Here is a 22,335-nt window from a genome sequence, read left to right on the forward strand (position 1 = left end):
TTGGGGGTGTGAACAGTGGAACGAACAGACAGATGAATTTTAATGGGCTTCTCCACCCTAGCGGTGGAGAGGGCGGAAAGATGACCGAAGGCGCGGTCAAAGAGTTGGACCTCGAATGAGGTGCGATAAGGGAGGGAGTCAGCTAAAGACCAAAGAGGACAGTCTTGAGACGGATAAACATTAAAATAAAAGGGTAAATATTAAAGTGAATTAGAATTGCAAAATATCCCTGGGATTTTTTCCAAGCACATTCAATGAAGGGAATAGAACAGTTCTCATTGATTTTGTACACTAGCTGCTCACAGCAATTGCACGCCTGACACCAAGGCAATGCCCATGCAATGCCGTGTTGATTTAAAGCTAATGAGAGGCAGGAGATTTCCTGTATACAGTACTGTAATTGCAGGACTGTGGCAAATTCGTAAACACTGCCTCCATTTTCAAGTCGGTTTTCTGTAAATTTCTTCCAATGACAGAAAATGGGTTTGAAAGTTAATACTGATATTCAACAACTTGCCAAATTCCGGAGGCTCTGAAATGCTGCAGAAATAGAGTAAATTTAGTCCCGGTGGGAATAACCTTCTTTGTTAGAACTAAGGCTCTTAGGACTAAGTGGAGTCTTGTAGCTCAGTGGTTAGAGAGCTCGCCTCGCAAGTGAGAGAACCCAGGTTCAACTCCCCAGGGAGGGCAAAACCTAAGGTAACTTTCCTTACTCCACACGCCCCTGTTGACCCAGCAGTAAGTAGGAACCCGGTTGTTAGTCGATTGGCGGGTCGCTATCCAGGTGTAATAATCCCTTAAAAAAATATGGTCACTCAATCCACGACTGTTTGTGGGAAACTGCAGGGCTGAGTTTCGGCCACACAATATACAGCCAAATCACTTCACAGTATATTTTGTGAAGCGCTTTGAGATGTTTCAATAACGTGAAAAAGCACTATATCCAATGCAAGGGTTATCACTAGCAGGATGTGTGGAATTTGCTCCGGCCTGCTTCAAGTCCCCCGCTTCGCCCACCACACCATTGGCGGGCGAGCCTTCAGCCACTCTGCCCCACCCTCCGGAACTCCATCCCGCAGTCCCCTCGCCTCACCCCCTCCCTTGCCTCCTTCAAGCCACGTCTCAAGCCCCTCCGCTTTGACCCTGCCTTCAATCACACTCCTCCCCCCCTGCCCTCCACCTTCCTCGTTCCCGACCCCCAGGTCGGGTCCAAAACACTGACTGTCCAGCGCCTTGGGACCCCCTCCCGACATGAAAGGTGCTATACAGATGTAATTTTGTTACTGCTGATGCTGTTAGTATCACTGCAATTACAACACTCTCCACCAGGGGGAAGGGTTTTACGGCAAACAAATACCTCTGTAAACCTCTGTGACTGGTGTTTGCATAAGGAAAAATACTAATCCTTGCATCTTGTCACATTGTTCAAACGCCTCAAATACACAGTCACTCCACTTCACACCCGTGAAGCCTTTGAGAGGTCCTCCCGATGTGAAGGGCTATTCCGAATGCAAGGATTATGATTGATGATCATAATCTGTACCGCGTTGATTGTTTTGCAAGGAAAGATACTGTGTAGAAAACGGACAAAAACAACTGGGATGATTTGTTCTGTTGCAACGTAGCTTGTTAGCACAGTATAGCACTGAAAAGATTGCGTGTTCAAACACGCCTCTCAGTTTGGTAGCAGAGTTGTACGTTTTGGATAGGTTTGAGCATTGAGCTGTAGATAATAATAATAATCCTTGCATGGATGTAGCGCTTTATCACAGAATATACTGTAAAGTGAACTGACTCTGGTTTTGTCGGCAATTGTGCACAGCAATGTCCCACAAACAGTCGAGAATTGAGTAAAGTCCTCCCAATGTGAAAGGTGCTATACGAATGTAATTTTGTTGTTTTTATTGTCGACCAAATTATTATTATTATGGTCTTTTTATTAACCCCGGAAAAGCAATCTGCCAATCGTCTAACAACTGGCTTTCTGCTTACTACAGGGTAAACAGAGGTGTGTGGAGTAAGGAAACTTGCCCAACGTGTCGCCCTGCCGGGAATCGAACCCAGGTCCTTTCACTTACGACTGTTTGTGGGACACTGCTGTACGCAATTGGCTGCTGCGTTTCGCCCACAAAATATGCAGTCAATTCACTTTACAGTATATTCTGTGAAGCGCTTTGAGACGTTTCGAAGACGTGAAAAGTGCTATATCAAATTCAAGGATTATTATTTATTATTGTTGTAGTAATCCTTGCATTTAATACAGCACCTTATTCGCATCGTTGAGACGTCTCAAAGCGCTTTACAAATATATTGTAAAGTGGATTCCTTAATGCACTGACTGCCCGGCTAGTTAATAAATTAAATGATAAATTAACACCAGCTTGCATTTATACAGCGCCCTTCATGTGGGATTATGTCTCGGAGTGCTTCACAGTTATGGGGGTGCAACCCCAGATAGGAAAAAGGGGGAGCAGAGGTGCCATAGGCACAGTTAAAGAGGTAGATTTTAAGATGGGATTTGAAGATAGATAAATAATAAAAACAATCCTCACATTTTTTATAGCACCTTATCACGCCTTCGAGACATCTCAAAGCGCTTCACGGAATATACTATAAAGTGAATTGACTGTATATTTTGTGGATGAAACATGGCAGCCAATTGCGCACAGCAGCGTCCCACACAAACAGTCGTGTTTGTGGGACAGACAAAATAGATAGATAAATTGACAGGCAGGAGGCAGGCAGACGGATAGATAGAGAGGGATGAGCCATTGAAACATCTTAAGCGCTTCACAGGATTTACTGTAAAGTGTAGTGACTGCGTAATTGTAGGCGAATGTGGTAACCAATTTGCGCACGGCAATGTCCGACAAACAGCCAAGATGTTTTAACTGATGATTGCTGGCCAGGACACTGGGAAAAACTCCCCTCTCTTTTCGAACAGCGCCATGGGATCTTTAACCTGAACAGGCAGGTGGGACCTCATCTTAATGTCTCATCTGAAGGTCGGCACCTCTGATAGTGCTCTCCCTGCTCTGCATTGCAGAGTCAGCCTAGGGCATTGAGTTCACCACCATGGGGCTTGAACCCACAACCTCCTCCTCAGGCGTGAGTGAGTTGCCCTGGACATGTGTGTGTGTGTGTGTGTGTGCGTGGTGACGGCTGGGAGGAGAGCCCGGCTGAGGGAGTGAGAGAGAGAGAGAGCGAGAGAGAGAGGGGGTGGGGGTGGTGTGGCAGTGTGCCCCTCAACCATGTGATTGCACCAGGGAAATCTGATCCATCCGAACCTCCAGTACAATCTGGTTTGCATTAGCAACAAAGCAGGGAAGACAGAATGTTAGCCAATGCATCGTGAGCCACCGCTCTCCTTCGGAGAGAGCGGATACAGTGGATTTGCTGCCAGCGCAGGCTGAGAAACACCTCGACAGATTGAGAGACCTCTCGAACCTGCTCACTCAAGCACCCAGCTGGTGTTTCCAAAAACCCGGACGTCCGTCTTGTTGGGGAGGAGGGTGTGGGATTTAAAGTAGAGAAGCACAAGCTCCAAAACTAATAATAATAATAATCCTGGTATTTGATACAGCGCCTTATCACACCGTTGAGACGTCTCAAAGCGCTTCACAGGATATACTGTAAAGTACACAGGAGAGTACAGGAGTGATCGTGTGCATTTTGCGGGTCGAAACGCGGCAGCCAATTGCGCTCAGCAGCGTCCCGCAAACAGTCGTGGGTTGAAGGGAGTGGAGGGCTGGGGGTTGTGATAGCGAGAGAGGGTATACACACACACACACACATGGTTGCCGGTTTTATTTGTCAGCAGGGCTAGGGTTTGTGTGCGCGTGTTTGCTGAGCACAAGCACAGAGAGCTGCTGTGTGTGTATGTGTGTGTGTGTGAGAGAGGGAGAGAGCAGAGAGTACGTGTGCTCATTGAGAATGTGTTCCCTGAGGGGGAACTCCCTCTCGCAGAGAGAGCGAGAGGCTCGCACACTGGCCAATGAACGGTTCAAGGGATTGCAGTGATGTCACCATACAAGGCAAGTCAGGATCAGCATCCACATTGCTGGAATAATGACGAGCTGGGCTGAGCAGCGAGCGGGTTGCACCATTCTGTAGTACTCTACGGTTTGCCATCCAGAAGTTTTAAGGGATCCAACTCCAGTCTGTGGGGCGGGGGGGGGCGGGGTGAAGTTTAAGCAGAGAAACTTTTTTAAAAGGGGGAAGACAGAGCTTTGGAGTTGCCTCACAGCGAGTGGGGCTGGAGTGGTCATGCCAGGCAGGGTGAGTAGTGTCCACTACAAAAGCCTTTTGTGTGAATGTTTGAATGAAAAAGCAGCGCAGAAAGTTGTAAAGCCTGACACTGGAACGTGGGTGGGTGGCGGGGAGATTTCAGTGGATCTAGCGGGTGTTTAGGTGGAAAATGCATCCGATTCGAGCAGAAGGAATGTTGCCTTGGCTGCGAGAGAAAGAATCGCACAGTTTGCTGTAAATCTTAACTCCTTCCTTGATCTCCGTCGGCGCGCACTTGTGTTTTTTTAGCAAAACGTATTGAATGTTGGAAAGAGTCGAGGTTCAAAGTTACAGGTCTTCTATAACCTTAGATTTTATATATCTTTTATGTTTTGTCCACAAAATATACAGTCAGTTCGCTTTGCTGTATATCCTGTGAAGCGCTTTGCGACGTCTCGAAGACGTGATAAGGCGCTATATCAAATGCAAGGAATATTATTATAATTATGCATCTTAAAGATACATTAAAGATCCCGTGGCGCTAGAGAAGGAGTTTCTTTCTCGCGGTGTCCAGGCCAACAACCCCCCAGATAAAATCGGTCACTCACTCCATGGCAGTTTATGCTGTACGCAAATTGGCTGTCGCGTTTCATCCACAAAATACACCGTTACTATACTTTACAGTGTAGGCTGTGAAGCGCTTTGAGACGTCTGGACAACTTGATAAGGCGAGGCGCTACATCAAATGCTAGGATTATTATTAATAATTATATTCACTGTAATTCTCTGTTGTGATCACACTGGCCTTTCATCTCTGGGATCTGGATTTGATCACTGTACAGGCTAATAAGATCTCCTTTGATAATAATAGGTGGGATTTGAAGATTGATAGAAGGATAGATAAGTAATAATAAATAATAATAATAACCCTTGCATTTGAGATAGCGCCTCAACACATCTTCGAGGCGTATCAAAGCTCTTCACAGAATATACTGTAAAGTGAATTGACTGAATATTTTATGGGCGAAATGCGGCAGCCAATTGCGCACAGCAGCGTCCCACAAGCAGTCGTGGATTGAGTGACCATATAATTATTGTTATTACTATTATTAGGCGAGGGCTAGGGTGAAGGTGTATTATGATTGATATTGTGGAGGGGCACTAGGGTGGTCTTCTGATCTCAGGTCTGACGTTCTCACTCAGTATCCCAGTCCTGTTTCCCTTTTTTTTGACAATAATAATATATAATAATCCTTGCATTTGATATAGCGCTTTTCGCGTCTTCTCGACGTCTCAAAGCGCTTCACAGAAATATTGTAAAGTGAATTGACTGTATTGAGACAAACTCAGTCCCTTCTCTGGGCTGAAGGAGCTGGTAGCAGCCAGCCAGAGGCTCACCTAATTTGCTCTGTTTAGAGAGGCCATAAGGGGGGAAGGGAGTGGAAGTGGGGGAGGGGAGGGGATCATCTAGGTTGCTTGCTCCTGATTTGCTAACCTGGAATCTCTGTTTCAATGTGCGTCTGTATCTAAATCCCTTCAGCGGCATACAATAGTTGATCATCCCTCAATCCACTTTACAGTATATTCTGTCAAGCGCTTTGAGACGTCTCCACGATGCGATAAGGCGTTGTATCGAATGCAAGGTTTATTATTATTATTTATTTCATGGCTGTTTTGGGGACGTTGCTGTGCGCAGATTGGCTGCCAGGTTTGTCTGCAAAGTACACAGTCATTTACACTTTCTAGTAACTTCTGCGAAGGGTTTTGAGCTTCTTCCCCCACTGTCCACATCTCCATTCCATAGTCCCTCCTTCTCATCATTTCACCTTCCCCTTTCCTCTCCCTCCTTGGCTACCTCCCAACGTGAAAGGTACCAAACAAATGTCAGGATTATTGGTCTATTGGTTTGTGGTTCTCTTGATTAAATAGAGGGTGAGAAGCCTTACAACGTCACCTGCAATTTGTCTGAAATTCAGCAACAGTTTCCGAGGATGTTGAATAATAATAATAATAATAATAATAATCCTTGCATTTGATATAGCATCGTATCACGTCGTTGAGACCTCTCAAAGCGTTTCACAGGATACACTCTAAAGTGGATTGACTGTGTATTTTGTGGGTGAAACAAAGTGACCATAAACTATCAAGGACCCTTTTCTTGTACTTAATGTTGAGCTATTGTGCCCATGAAGGGGAAATGCGAAGAACAATCTTACAAAAGACGTACCTTTACCACACACAGTCACTACACTTTACAGTAAATCCTGAGAAGTCTTTGAGAAATCCTCCCAATATGAAAAGCTAGGTATCAAATGCTATGAGTATTATTATCATTTACTCAAAAGCTAATAATAACAATCCTTACATGTGGTTTGGCGCCTTTCACGTCAGGAGGACGTCCCAAAGCATTTTACGGGATATATTGTAAAGTGTAGTGACTGTGCGTTTTGTGGGTGAACGTACCAGCTAATTTGCACATAGCAGTGTCCCACAAAACAGTCATGGTGTGAATGACTTATTTTATTTGGGGGATTGTTGGCCAGGACACCGGCAGAAACTCCCTTCTCTTTTCAAATAGTTCCGCCAATTGAGCCAGGCTGACAACCAGGAGTGACTGGAAAATAATAATAATAACAATCCTTGCAATTGATACAGCGCCTTATCACGCCTTCGAGACGTCTCAAAGCGCTTCACATCTGAAAAGTGAATTGACTGTATATATTTGATGGGCGAAACGCGGCAGCCAATTGTGCACAGCAACGTCCCACAAACAGTCGTGGATTGAGTGGATTTTTTGTGCCAGTTGTATATCGTGGCGCTATGTATTGAGGTGAATCAAGAGCTGGCTTCTTGCCAGATGAACATTTGAAATCTTTTCACTGTTGCAAAATGGGCGTTTGTGTAAACAATGGTCAAACTGAAGCAGAGTCGAGAGGAACGACTTCTCAGAGTGTTTATACAGTGGACAGTGACTCACAATGTAATTGCTTATTCCTGTGACTAATCATTACTGTGGCAAACCTTGGCCTTCTCTGTTGTTTGAGTTCCAATGATAACGTTCGCCTACAACTACACAGTCACTACCCTTTAGCAGTTAGAAATGTTTCGACGACACGATAAGGTAGTATATCAAATGCAAGGATTATTTATTAGTTATTTCTTATGTCATGTAAGGTGTCAGCCTGGCTCAGTGGGAGCACTCCAGCTTATGAATTAGAAGGCTGTGGGTTTACGTCCCGCGTAGGGACTTTGGGCTCACAGTCTATGCTAAAACCCAATACAATGCGCTACATTGTCAGAGGTGACGTTGTGCAGATGAGATGTCAAATTGAGGTTCCGTCCACCTGTTCAAGTGACTATGAAAGATCACATGGAGAAGAGAATGGAGTTTCTCACACTGTCTTGACCAACAGTAGAGTCCTGTAGCTCAGTGGTTAGAGCACTCGCCTTGCAAGCGAGAGACCTGGGTTTGATTCCCGGCAGAGCGAATCCTTGGGTTTCCTTACTCCACACGCCTGATAATATCCCTCAAAAAAACAATGATAAATTGGTCACTTCAATCCACTACTGTTTGTGCGACACTGCTGTGCGCAATTGGCTGCCGCATTTCGCCCACAAAATATGCAGTAATTTCACTTTATAGTCTATTCTGTCAAGCGCTTTGAGACGTCTAGAAAAGTGCTATATCAAATGCAAGGATTATTAATATTATAACATTCCCTCAGATAAAATTAACTATTCACGTCAAGGCTGTTTGTGGGACCTTCCTGTCTGCAAATTGGCTGACGGGATTGCCAACAAATACGCAGTCACTATGTTTGATATTAAGTCCCGTGAAGCTTTTCGAGATGTCTTCCTAGGGCAAAAGGAATTTTGCCCGCAAAATACACACTTTACAGTATATTCTGTGAAGTGCTTTGAGGCGCTATATCAAATGCAAGTATAATTATTATTGTTGGCAAAGAAACATATTATCCTGCAGATGGATTTGTGTAGGTTGAAAAGGATGGAAAGGGGTCTATTTCTTTCTCTCTCAATGTCCGAGCGAGCCATGTGTGGAGTACATTGTCCATTCAGCAGAAGATCAGCCGAGGAGACGAGAATCGATTTCCCCTTTTATTTGTGCGATCAGCTTTGGGCAGTGTCGGGAAAAACACTTGTGAGTTCTCGCAATGCTGCTCTCTGCAGCTGAAGTTGCTGTTGGATTCATCTGCTGCTAAATAACACATGACATTAAAACCCATGTGATGTGCTACGTTGCACTATTTCCAGAGAGCCACACTGACTCACAGTCATTGCCACTCAATCCCTTACTTTTTAAAGAAAATCCTTAATATTAATTATCAGCCCTCGATAATACTTCTTTGCAACTTCAGAAAGTTTATAAATAATACATATATGTATATATTCAATTGACTGCTCTGTTCTATTCACAAAGTACACAGTCAGTTAACTTTACAATATGTGACCGGATTTGATTCTTTATCGGGACTGTATCAGCCTTCAATTAAAAAAGCGTTAAGTTTATTTCAGAATCACTTTGAGATGTCTCGATGACGTGAAATGGCGCAAAATAATATACAAGGATTATTATTATTATTGACCACCCCCTCCCCCTCCCCCAACCCCACACCAGTAGATAGACTAGTAATCTGGAGCTGACACTCCAGCATGATAGTGACGAGGAGTTGTAATGCTGGAGATGTTATCTTTCAGATGAGTTTTTTTTACTGAATTCCCGTCTGACTGTTTGGTTGGGTCAGATAAACGCTAAAGATCTCAGGGCACTTCCTTGTTTTAAGGAGCTGCCTATCCAGGCGTCAGTCAATGCATCATTAAAGTTGCCACACTGAGCTTGAAGTGGAATGTCTCGCCCATTGTAAGCTTGTTATAGTCAATGTTGTTACACTTCGTGCCAAATGAATGTCTCGCCCAAGGATTTATTATAGAAAGAAAGGTGTGAGCAGATGCCTTCAAATAGCAACTCATATGTTCAGTCTCCAGCTCTTTAATGCCTGGGAGGGGGTTCAAGTGTTTGATCCCTGTGGGCTCAGAGAGCTGCAGCTGAGTTTATTGCAGTTGCTTGTTCGAGACTTTGCCACCTTGACCAGTGCACATGGATTTACTGTTTGCTAGTCAATCGCTGGGTCAATCTGTCTGTCTGTCCTGCTCCCCTTAATCGGCCCACTTGTGATGAATTATGTACAGCGATACAGCATGGAAACAGGGCAGTCAGCCCAATTGGTCTCCATTCTTCCTATTTCCCTCTCCAATACCCTTCTATCTCCCCCATGCATACAACAATCATGCGCAATTGGCTGCCGTGTTTCGCCCACAAAATGTACAGTCAATTCACTTTACAGTATGTTCGGTAAAACTTTTGAGACAAAGTTCCTTCTAAACTCTTCTACTACTAGCTAGCTTTGATTTATCTCTTCTCGGTTTGGACTCACCAACAAGTGGAAACAACGTCAACATCTGAAGCACAGCTCTATCTGAGCATGATAACTTTATTAGCCTACTATAAAAGAGCAACCATGGGAGGTCTCTAAATTGGAGTAATTGGCGCTAACCGTATGTATCTAACTTGGTCCTTACCAGAAACGATGTTCCAGCAAAACCCACTTTATGGCCAAGCACCAGAATTTTCCATTCTTAAAAATCTGTTGTAGTTCTGAAGAAAGTTTAACATTCACCTGAACAGGCACAGATGGGGCCTTGGTTTAACATCTCACCTGAGCTCAGCAAATTTACCGACAGACAGGGAACGAGCTCCAACTCTAACCAGTATAAAAATAATAATCCTCGCATTAGATATAGTGTCTTCTCACATCTTCGAGACGTCTCAAAGCACTTCACAGGATATACCATAAAGTGAATTGACTATATGTTTTGTGGATATAATATAGGCTGCCGGAGACTCTATAGAAATAAATGTCCAACATATGGCGTTGGAATTGATTCTTGCCACAAGGCATATCTACAAGGCTTACACCTAGCACTTTAATAGCACCAGAAAAGGCTGGCTAGGCAATTTTGCTCCCCCTTCAAATGTACTTTTAGTGTGCACATGGAGTTCCAATAAAGAGACTTACTGAATTACTTTAAAACCTGGTTGGGAACACTAACAATAACGTATAAAAAAAGAATATGAATAGCCATGTCAATGGGCAGGTTGTGAAAATGACACTGATCCATTGAGTGACCTCTGCCCCCATTACTGTGGCCAAAACCCAACATTACTCATTGACTTGTGACGCTCTATATATAGCACTAATTACATCTCAGCTAAAGTAATTCCGTCAGAACTGCGCTGGCCGCGAGCAGATGTTCATTAAAAGAGGGGAAGGAAACCTTGCCTTGTAAGCAAAGTCGGTGCAATAGACCACACAGGCAAGAGATTTCTGACCTATGCTGGCTTAGCTGATTTCAGCTAGGTCTGGGTAGGATGACTCACCATCCTTGCCTGTACAGTTGTGAGCTTTCCTTGCGTACAAAAGTCCCACAAGCCGAGCAAGTTATCTGGAGGATGACCGGCCAGGGGAGTGGGAGAAACTCCCTTCTCTTTTCAGATAGTGCCACGGAATATTTACTGTCCACCTGAACAAGCAAATCGAACCTCAGCTTATCTTCTCATCCAAACAACAGCGCCTTTGACAAACCAGCACTCCCCAGCGTCAACAACAATTTGCATTTACATAGGATAACATCTCAGAAGGCTGTATAGGTGTATTGGGTCTCGTCTGCCTGTTTAGGTGTTTGTTAAAGATTCCATGGCACCGAGGAGAAACTTCACCCACTGAGCCAGGCCAAAACCCAGTTAGCAGATAGGTATCAACAGTTGACGAACTGTGCCTTAGAATTATTAACAGCCTTGAAATTGGCAAGAAAAAGGGAACAGGAGGCAGGCTTGATTATTCTTTTGGTTGGGTTCCACATGCACTAAATCCATCCCATCCAAGTCAAACCCAGGTCCAAAGCATTACCATTGTAGTCAGGCTTGCAGCAATACAAAGTAATGGAACTTGGCTCCAGTTGGAAGATTTATGCTGTGTTAGGCTGGTCAGATTACTGATGCAAGAGAACGAAACAAGGTCACATCTTTCACTGAAACCAGGACGCAGTCGAAGGCTGGATGAAACTGATAACATTCACATAGATCTAACCTCTCAGCCCAGTCGCCTCTTAACAAGAGGATAACATTACATATCAACCTGTCTCAGTGTGTAGCACCCTCTCCTCTGAGTCACAAGGTTGTGGGTTTAAGATCCACGTCAGGACTTTGATGCTCCCATTTTTTGGGTTGAGGCTGTAATTCAGAGCTGAGGGGCTTAGGGGGGGTTGCATTGTTGGAGGTAATGTCTAACTCCTGATTTCCTGGCCAAAAATCCCCCAAAACCAAATTGATCGATAACTCTTTGCCTGTTTGTGGGGCATGCTCTACTCATTTTGGCTGTGCGATCATCCACAAGATACAGTCATGAGTGGTAAGGCACGATATCAAATGCAAGTTATTTTAGTTGAGTAAAGTCTGGCAGCTTTGCAAAATTGAAATAACTGGTGAATTAGTTGCCTCTTCTCCCTCCGTGCAGCTTGAAATGAGACATTTATGTAGATTTCTCGCCCCTTGTGGAATTACTGTATTATCGATAGTTGCGCGCAGTAAGATTTATAACTCATTTGGTGTCAACATTTTATATCAAGTAAAGGATGATGTAAAACTATCTACAGGGCACTGCTGATCACTGATCAGCCAGCCTGGCTCTCGACAGGACTTGGAGGGACAGGCCGGTTGCTGTGGGCAGGACTTTTTTCCCACACCTGTTAACCCTGTAGGCCAAAGTTCCAACTGGAAGGGTGGTCCTAACTGAAAAACTTGCCAGCCAGTGCTCTCAATGGCTAACTCTGCAGTTTTAGCTGGTTAAACGCCAATATAAAGATTCGACACCACGCTCTGGGGTCCTCAAGCCTTGGCATTTGCCAACCTGTGCATAATACTCTCTCTGATTGGGTAATCAGGGAGCATCCCTCCAGGGAGAGTGTGCATTCCATTCCAGACACAGGGAAATTTCCATGTGGAGACGGCAAGCATGGAACTCATAGTCTAGTTTGGATACTCCCTTACACGGAAATGGGTTTCCATATGTGTCAGAGAGGATCGATTTCAAGATCCTCACCCTTATATTCAAATCCCTCCACTTCTCTGCACCCCCCGACCTCTCTGACCTCCTCTCTCTTCAGCACAGAACCCGTTGCCTTCGTTCCTCCAGGTCTGGCCTCCTCCTTGTCCCCCGAGTCTTCCGCTCCACCCTCGTCGGCCGTGCCTTCAGCCACTATGCCCCGAGGCTCTGGAACTGCCTTCCTTATTCCCTTCGCTTCGTTCCCTCCCATTTTCGGGTCTCTGCTGAAGACCTTTCTTTTCGACTGCGCCTTTTGTCACCTTCACCCCCCCTCCCCCTGGCTCGATCCCAGGATCCTAAACCGTAAAGCACGCTGAGACGCCGTCCGGTTTGGAGGGCGCTATATAAATCCAAGTTGCTGTTGTTGTTGTAGACGCCCGTCCTGTAGTTTAGTGGTTAGAGCACTCGCCTCGCAAGCAAGAACCTGGGTTCAATTTCCAGCAGGACGAATCGTTGGAAGTTTCCTTACTCCACACGTCTCTGTTTATCCAGCAGGAAGTGGGAACCTGGTTAATGGTTGATTGGCGGATCGCTTTTCCGGGGATAATAAACACTCAAAAAAAATTGGTCACTTAATTCACGACTGTTTGTGGGACACTGCTGTGCACAATTGGCTGCCAGGTCTTGACCACAAATATACAGTCAATTCACTTTACAATATATTTTGTGAAGTATTCTGAGATGTCTAGAAGACGTGATAAGGTGCTATATCAAATGCAAGAATTATTATTATTATCAAGTCCGTTTCCAGTGTTTATACTCCATATCAGCCTCCACCCATCCTAATCCCCTCTCCCAATGCTCTGGCATACCCCTCCACCCCCATCTCCGTTATGTATTTCATTCTATTCTGTTGATAAGCAGCTGCTATTATCTCATGAAATGACATCAGCCTCCAGCACAGTGCAAGGCTTGTTTCTAGGGCAGGAATTAGCACTGAATTGTACAAACTCACCTCTAAAAAATCACACCACTTATCAGTAAGAGTTCATCGCCTAACGCAATAAATGAGATAACTTTGATAATCGGTGGTGGATGACTAGGATTGTGGTTGGCAGGGAGTGAATGTTAACAGATTGTGATTCACGCAGAGGATGGAGATACCACCATAATCCACAGGAGCAAGGCTCAGTTAATTTATAGGAGCCGACTTTAGTCTAATTTACAGGAGTGCAATCTACCAATTGTCTGTATGTGTTTCATAATCTACATTCAATCTTCTTCGCCATATTCACATAATACTGTAACATGTTTTGCGTTAAAATGTAGGAAAGGTCTGATCAAAACGGCTGAGATTAATAATCCTTACGCTTGATAATAATCCTTACGTAGTGACTGTGGATTTGTAGGTGAATGTGGCAGCCAGTTTGTTCCCAGCAACATCCCCCGAAAGGCCATGAAGTGAATTGACCAATTTTAATCTGGGGGATTCTCTTTGCCGATAGTGCCACAGGATATTTAACATCCGTCTGAATAGGCAGATGGACCTTAGTCTAATATCTTATCTGACAGCACCTCCAACAATACAGCGCCACCCAGCACTGCATTGGGTTGTCAGCATATTGTATATAAGATTCAAGGCTCAACGTGGGGCTTGAACCCATAGCCTTCGATATCCGAGGCAAGAGTGCTACCAACTAAGCCAGGCTGATGTCCTAATGGAGAGAGTGTGGGGACATTTATGGGATCAGAGCATTGGTTGAAACTGACATCAGCAATGAGCTGAATAGTATCCTTCTGTGCTATTGTAGAATCATGGAATTATACAGCACAGAAGGCTCATTTGGCCCATTTGGCCCATTGTGTCCGTGCCGGCTCTTTGAAAAGAGCTATCTGAATCAATCCCACTTCCCGCGCTCTCCCCATAGCCCTGCAAACTTGTCCTCCCCAAATAATTAGCTACTTCTCTCTTAAAATAGATTTTTGTGATTCCATAGAATGCATAGAATCATAGAAATCTGCAGCACAGAAGGATATGAATAATTCGGACCATCGAGTCTGCACTAACTCTTGGAGTAAGCTGTTCATTCAACCCCACTGCCCTGCCCTATGTCCAATGCATTTAAATTGAGGGGAATTTGTTTTACACAATGTGACAAAGCAGCATAACTGGTGTATTGAAAGAAGCTTTGCAGCTGGATATAATGGATTACACAAGACTGTAATTTCTATTAGTCAGAGAGAGAAGAGGGGGAGTTCTTAATGAATAAGTGATTGAACTTTATGGGGACATGCTTACACGTGTTCAGAAGCACAGACGAGAGGGTAAAAGCAGCTGCTTGTTTGTACGGTGATTAATTGACCAAAAACATTTTGAAAGAGACCAAACATCCCCGACTGGAAAGGAAGGAGCTGTGAGGCAAAGCACTGTTTCCAGGAATTGAATGAAGACTGGTGTAAAATGTGCGTGTGTGTATATAAATGCATTACCTGATTCAGAAAGTTCAAGCCCCCATGTCAGGACTTTGAGCTCACAGTCTAAGCTAACACTCTCAACACAGTGCTTATGAAGAGCTGCATTGTCGGTGGTGCCGTCCTTCTCATGAGATGTTATACTGGGGTCCCGTCTGCCTGTTCAAGTGGATGCTAAAGATCCCGTGGCACTATTTAAAAAGAGAAGGCTGGTGTCCTGGCCAACAATCCCTGAAATAAAATGGGTCATTCGCTTCATGCGGGACATTGCTACGCGCAGGTTGGCTGATGCATTTGTCTACAAATACACACTTCTTTATAGAATATACATCATTTTCTCTCACTCTCACGATAAGAAAAGAGGAGCTCATCCAATTAGGACCAAAGTCTGTTCAAAGGCTAACCCATAAACTGGCTCCACATTTGTTGCCATGTCTTGCCACTTTTTGTATTTTATAGTTGCTGGAGGCTGCTCTGAACAGTTCCGAAATGGAGATTGTTATACATGAAATCTATAAAGTCGTCTGCATATTTTTATGGGTTGTGATTTGTTTATGGAACTTGATAAATTATGGGGTTTGCTTCAAAGTAATGGGTCACCTCTCATGATAGAGTTATTCTCTGCTTGTCTCCTGCCTCTGGGGCTTTGCAGTTAACATAGGGTAATGGACAACAGCTATTCCCTGCCAACTGGTGAAAGCCTTAGATCAATTGGAAAACAGTTTCAACAGAAAATATTGTTACCAAGGTCAGCAAATAAAAATGTCAAAGGAAATTAATACCAGATGACGTGATTTGTAACAGATGCAGATAGAGAGTGCTTTCCTCATGCGCTTTATGATAACACAGGAAATCTAAGTAAATAACAATCCTTGCATTTGATATAGAGCCTTATCACATCGTCGAGACGTCTCAAACTGCTTCACAGGATGTAAAGTCGACTTCAAGATCCTCACACTCGTGTTCAAATCCCTTCACTCTCTGGCACCTCCCTACTTCTCCGACCTCTTCATTCCCCAATCCACTACCTGGCGCCTCCGCTTGACTGACACCGACCGGCCTCCTGCTCATCCCTCACACCCACCTCACCATCGGAGGTCAGGCTTTCAGCCACTACACGCCAAAACTCTGGAACACTCTCCCTCAATCCCTCCACCTTGCCCCCTCTCTCCCCTTTTTCAAGTCCCACCTCAAGACGTTCCTGTCGACCGTGCGCCACTGTTAAGCGCTCTGAGACACTAGCCTGTGTGGAGGGCGCTATATAAGTGCAAGTTGTTGTTGTTGTAAAGTAGTTTATGTATTTTGTGGGCGAAACGCAGTAGCCAATTGCATATAGCAATGTCCCACAAATAGCCGTGGGGTGAATGACCGATTTTATTTTGGGAGATTGGTGGGCAGGATATTAGGAGAAACTCCCTTCTCTCTTCAAATAGTGCTATGGGATCTATAACGAACACCTGAATAGGAAGATGGAGCCTTAGTTTAACACCTCATCCAAAGAATAAAACAAATAGCAATTCAGCTTTCCCCCCAGCGCTCCACTGGAGTGTCAGCCAAGACTGTGCGTTCAAAGTGTTGACATGGGGTTTAAATCTGCAAGACTGCTTTGCTCTCATATCCGCGCCACAACTGGCACCACCTTCCATCACCTCTAGAATATCGCCAGACTACGGCACTACCTCACCCCTCACGCGGCTGAAACTCTGGTCCACGCCTTTATCACCTCAAGGCTGGACTATGGGAACTCTCTCCTCGCCGGCCTTCCCGGCCCTCCCTCCACACTGCAGGTCATTCAGAACTCTGCAGCTCGTGTAGTGTCCCGCACCAGACACCGCGATCACATCACTCCCACCCTCGCCCTCGCCCTCACCCTCACTCCCGCCCTCGCTCGCCTCCACTGGCTCCCCATCCCCCAGAGGATCGAATTCAAGATCCTCATCCTCACCTACAAGGCCATTCACGGCCTCGCTCCCTCCTACCTCTCCGACCTACTATCCCCCTACCTACCTGCCCGTACCCTCCGTTCCTCTGGCTCTGGTCTGCTCCACATCCCCCGCCCCAACCGCCCTACCATCGGTGGCCGGGCCTTCAGCCTCTAAGACCCGAGGCTCTGGAACTCTATCCCCCAGTGCCTTCGCCGCTTCCTCCCTTTCCTCCTTCAAGGCCGGTCTCAAGACCTTTCTCTTTGACCGTGCCTTCAGCTCCCCTCTCGACTCTCTACCCCCTCCTCGCTCCCTCCCTTCCCTCCCCTCACCCTGACCATTTCCCCCTTGCTCGGGTCCTGACCCAACTGTACAGCGCCTTGGGATGTACTCCCGACGTGAAAGGCGCTCTATAAATGGAATCTTGTTGTTGTTGTTGTTGCTCTGAAACAAAAACAGAAGTCGCTGGGAAAACTCAGCAGGTCAGGCAGCATCTATAGAGAAAGGAAATGTTCCGGGTCCATAACTCTTTGACCCTGACGAAGGGTCGTGGACTAGAAACGTTGACTCACTTTCCTTTCTCCATAGATGCTGCCTGACCGGCTCAGAGTTCCCAGAGACTTCTGTTTTTGTTTCAGAATTCCAGCATCTGCAGTATTTTGGGTTTTGCTTTGCTTTGACTCTAACCCACCACAGACAAAGGAGGATATTATCTATTTATAGTACAATGTGAACAAACTGAAAAAATATACCCTGGAAATTCTAGCAATGAGTCACGAATGTAATTCCGTGATAAAGAAATATCTCAGAATGTTGTAAAACATAAGGAGTTGAAGAGCATTTGATTATAGTTCACAATCTATTGTACTAACGGTGGAAACCTGTAGCTTAGTGGTTAGAGCATTCGCCTCGCAAGCGAGAGGACCTGGGTTCGATTCCCAGGCAGGGTGCTACCTTAAGGCAAGTTTCCTTACTCCACGCGCCTCTATTTACCTAACATTAAGCAGTTAGTTAATCGATCAGCGGAACGCTTTTCCGGGTGCAATAATACCTTAAAAAAAAATTGGTCACTCAATCCACGAATGTTGGTGGGACACTGTGGTGTGCAATTGGCTGCTGTATTTCATCCACAAAATATACACTTTACAATACATCCTGTGAAGCGCTTTGAGACGCCCCGACTTGATAAGGTGCTATATCAAATGCAAGGATTATTATTATTATCGGAGAGCTAGGATATTGGGCTGAATTCTGCGCTGTAAAAATTATAGAACATTAATCAGCCTTGGAAAATACATCATTGAACTTAGTTCATTGCACTTAGTCAAAGATCGTGGTAAGGGAATACTGGGTCCTGATGACTCACAGAAACCTGTAATTTGGTTATATGAATAGAGAAAATTGGTACTGTACTCCTTACAAAGTCCATTGTGATACAGATCTATATTCTGTAATGTAGAATTATATTCCAAGTCAGGCTTGTTCTGCAGGGCTGCTCATGGCTCTGATTAAATGTTGCCTCGTTCTATGGCTCCATCTCATCCCACAAACCACAGAGAATTACTGCTGCAGGGACTAAAGCATCGTGGATGTTCAAACCTAGTAAAGTGGCCTGTGCCAGGGCAGTAGGGTGGAGGACTTTACGCGGCAAGCAAGGTAAGTAGTTGTTGGTTAGTGAATGGAAGTATAACAGGCAAGCTTCCTTGCTCCACACTCCTCTGTTTACCCAGCAGTAAGTAGGAACACGGTTGTTAGTCGATTGGTGGATCACTTTTCCGGGGCTAATAATCCCTTCAATTTTTTTTTAAAAAGAATAATAATTTTGTCACTCATTCCACGACTCTTTGTGAGACGCTACTGAACGCAATTGGCTGCTGCATTTCGCACACAAAATATACAGTCAATTCACTTTACAATATATTCTGTGAAGTGGTTTCGGATATCTCAAAGACGTGATAAGGTGCTATATCAAATGCAAGGATTATTATTATTATTACTTTGTGAATGAGTGTGTGTCGCCTGTTTATCTTCATGGGCTTTTCCGCATATCTCTGCCTCACTTTCTCTCTCTGCTCCCTCTATTTCTAATGGTTGGAGAATATTATAAAGGGCTTTCCGTGCACTATGTATATAACATCCAATATGTCAACTAGTGATGATGAGCATTAGATGTGAGTGTAGGCAGTGCCGGTACAGAAAGCTCAGAGTATTGGGATATACAAGGTATGAATTTATTAAATTATGCATTGGTGTTTTAATATGTTTGACATTTACAATACAAAGATAATAGATTATTTCCTAACGATATTATCAACCCAAATAATATGCCTTGCATTTGACACAGAGCCTTTCACGTCAGGAGGAAGTCTCGAAGCGCTTCATAGGATTTTACTGTAAAGTATAGTGACTGTATTTTGTAGAATAACACAATAATCTGCATTGCCGGAAGTGCTGTCCTTCGGATGAAACCTTAAACCTGTCTGTCTGTGGTCGTTTAAAGATCACATGATGTTGTTTGGAATTGAACTTCTCCCCATGTTCTGGACAACAATTCCCCAAATATAATTGGTCACTCACTTCATGGCTGTTTGTGAGACACTGCTGTGTGCAAATGAGCTGCCGTGTTCGCTTATAAAATACACAAAATTCACTTTCACTGGATTTTACTGTAAGTGCTTTGAGGTGTCTTCCTGATGGGAACGGCATTGTATCAGTTACGACAATTACTATTATTATTATGATCAGAGCAATAGACAGACTCGGTGGCAAAGAAGGTTTAAGTTACAGTAGCAAGCTAATGCTTCGGGGTGAACTGGCATGTCCTGACTGAAGAGATAGTTCAGCAGTTGATGTACATTTCAGTTATTTTGTCTAGATTATTAAATTGCTGGGTCTCTGTTCATCTGATTCGCTGTAATGTTGCCAAGCTCATTAGCAGGGTTCCTCATCACTGATCTGGCAGCTCGTTGCTAGTCAATGTGGCACATTGTCAAGCGCAGAAAGAGAATCCTTGTTATTTTTTTCCCGTTGGTTCCCTCGCCCAGGTCATTGTTGAAGTGCGTTGGATAAACAAGGGCCTTTTTTTTGTCATGAATAAATGGTGTTTCTGTGGACAGCAGATGACAGCTTCAATGGATGGCCCCTCACGCTACTCTAGCCTCTCCCCACTCCTGGAGAGTATGGCACGAGGACAGGCGATGCGATAATCTGCCTGGCGATCACTGACCGTGTCACCCGACTGCATATTTTACAGATCAGTGTAACAAAAGGGATTTCAAGACAAGAGAATTGCAGTGATATTACACCCTCTGCTGGTTGTCACTTTCTAACACTTACCCTATTCTTTTTGACGTTCGACTGAAAGAAGATCAATTATTCCATAAAAATAATAATCCGTGCATCTGATGTGGCGCCTTTGCCCGTTGACAGGACGTCTCAAAGCGCTTCACAGGTTATGCTGCAAGGTGGAGTGACTGTGCATTATGTAGGCCAGCGTGGCAGCCGATTTCTGCACAGCAGTCGAGTGTGGATTGCTTTCCTAGGATTATAATCCCACCCCTACAAAAGAATTTGATCACTTCAAGTTTGTGGGACGCTGCTCTGTGCAGTTGACTCCCACGTTTCGCCCACAAAATACACAGTCAATTCACTTTATAGCATATTCCATGTCCTTTCGCTTGCAAGGTGAGCTCGCTAACCACTTCGCTAGGGGACTCCACTCGTGTTTATTCAGACAATGAGTCTGTCTTTCTTTGCAATGCACACAGGCCCGTTGCTGATTTTTATGGAGCGAAGCTGATCGAAAGGACATTATTTGGGGAGGAAAAGCACTGCTGCTGCTGTGCTTTCTCATCACTGAGCGCTCGAACCAACAGCCAACATTAATCATGTACACCAGCATCTTGTCTGCATGCTTTGCATTCCATCTCCTTCTTCTGGGACAAAGTGGAGGTAAGGATTCAATTTCAGAAAGGAAGGAGACACGCAGGCACCATCGCTGCTAAAGACAGTCACAAGAAGAGTTAATGGAGAGCTTAGGACAGAATTGGTTTCACTGAACAGCTTGCTCTAAGAGCTGATGCAGACTAAAAAACCTGAATGGCCTCCTTCTGTGCTGTATATTTTTATGATTCTAAATATGCCTAGATTTTCCATCCTAGTTTGCTATTTTGACCCATCAGCATATGCTCTGACTCACAACTCCTCGATACTAATTTATAGCAGGTCTTGTGAGGATCCAGACTGTTATAGCACTTCAGCTCTGCATAGCATACAACCAAGGATATTTACAGCACAGAAGGAGGTCATTTGGCCCACTGTGACCATGCTGGCTTTCTGATAAAGATGTCCTTTTTTGCCCTGTACTCCTCTTCAGATTTTTCTTGGGATTTTCTGTTAAAAGACGAATGCATTGTCTGCAGTTATAACTTGTTTACCTCAAGTAGGAACTCGGTTGTTAGTCGATTGGCGGATCGCTTTCTGGCGGTAATAATCCCTTCAAATAAATAAATGAATGATAATAATTTGGTGACTCCATCCACGACTGTTTGCGGGACACTGCTGAGTGGAATTGGCTGCCAGGTTTTGGCTACAAAATATACGGTCAATTCGCTTTACGGTGTATCCTGTGAAGCGCTTTGAGACGACTCAACTATTAATTCTGCCTCAACCAAGACTCCAGGTTGGGTGAACCACGCCCAAACTACCCTCTGTGCTATTTTTTTTCTTAACTTCTTTTTTGCCAATGACCTTAAACTACCAGTGGAAATAATTTCTCCCGTTTAAGGTTACCAAAGCCCCTTAGTAGTTTTTCTATCAAGTTCCTTCAAAACCTTCTTCGTTCTAGGAAAATTATAATCCATGATATATTATATCTTAGTAACGGGTGGATTAAGGGGCAAGAGAAAGTTGACTCAAAGGAGATGGAGGTCCAGAAAGCAGGGGGGGCAGAAAGCTTGCCCACCGACAGTTGGGTGGATCGGGCAAGTAATATGACGCACGCTAGAAGTGATGACGGGTAGGGGCAAGAAGTGAAGTCATCTGCAACCTGATGACCTGGAAGTGGGCCATTTATTCACACCTCACGTGTAATGCACCCGCTGGATGACTGGTCTGAGCTGTAATCAGGCTTCCCTCCAGAAACAAGTCCTTTCTCCAGTCAGCAACGGAGAGGAGCTGACAAGTGATACGGCTACTCTTTAGATGGGGGGGTGCGGGGAGAAGGATGCTCCAGGCTCAGGCACAGAGATGGTATTTTGATACAAACAGGCCCGTTGTTTGGACGGCACTGTAGGCCTTTGTGTGTGGTGTGGTGTGGCTCACAGCAAAGAACAAACCACCTGCCTCTGGGCTAAAGTAATCGTTCCCCATTGGAGCTCAAAAGTCCCTGAGGTGGGATTTGATCACACAACCTTCTGACTCAGAGGCACGAGTGCTACTAACTGAGTCAGGCTGACAGCACATCAGGGTGTCTCACTCACATTTGTGAACCTAAAATACACCCCAATAATCACGGTTTTCTCATCAACAACAACAGCATTACATTTGTATAGCGGCCTTCATGTTGGAAGGATGTCCGAAGATGCTGAACAGAC

At 44.7% G+C, this 22,335-nt stretch overlaps 2 protein-coding genes across 2 annotated transcripts in view; one reads left to right on the plus strand and one right to left on the minus strand.

Annotated features, from left to right (window-relative positions):
* Positions 1-22,335, minus strand: part of nptnb (neuroplastin b) — a 99,372-nt gene that overhangs the window by 52,331 nt on the left and 24,706 nt on the right. The gene's annotated exons all lie outside the window — the stretch shown is intronic.
* LOC103189083 (CD276 antigen) overlaps positions 4,075-22,335 on the plus strand; it is an 89,277-nt gene continuing 71,016 nt past the window's right edge. Inside the window, exons 1-2 of the mRNA XM_007909353.2 lie at positions 4,075-4,278; positions 20,509-20,692. Of these exons, the coding sequence (XP_007907544.1) occupies positions 20,629-20,692 (64 nt within the window). The 5' untranslated portion in view covers positions 4,075-4,278; positions 20,509-20,628. The remainder of the gene's footprint in view (positions 4,279-20,508; positions 20,693-22,335) is intronic.

The sequence above is a fragment of the Callorhinchus milii genome, unplaced genomic scaffold, assembly GCF_018977255.1.
Source record: "Callorhinchus milii isolate IMCB2004 unplaced genomic scaffold, IMCB_Cmil_1.0 Scaffold22, whole genome shotgun sequence".
NCBI lineage: Eukaryota > Metazoa > Chordata > Chondrichthyes > Chimaeriformes > Callorhinchidae > Callorhinchus > Callorhinchus milii.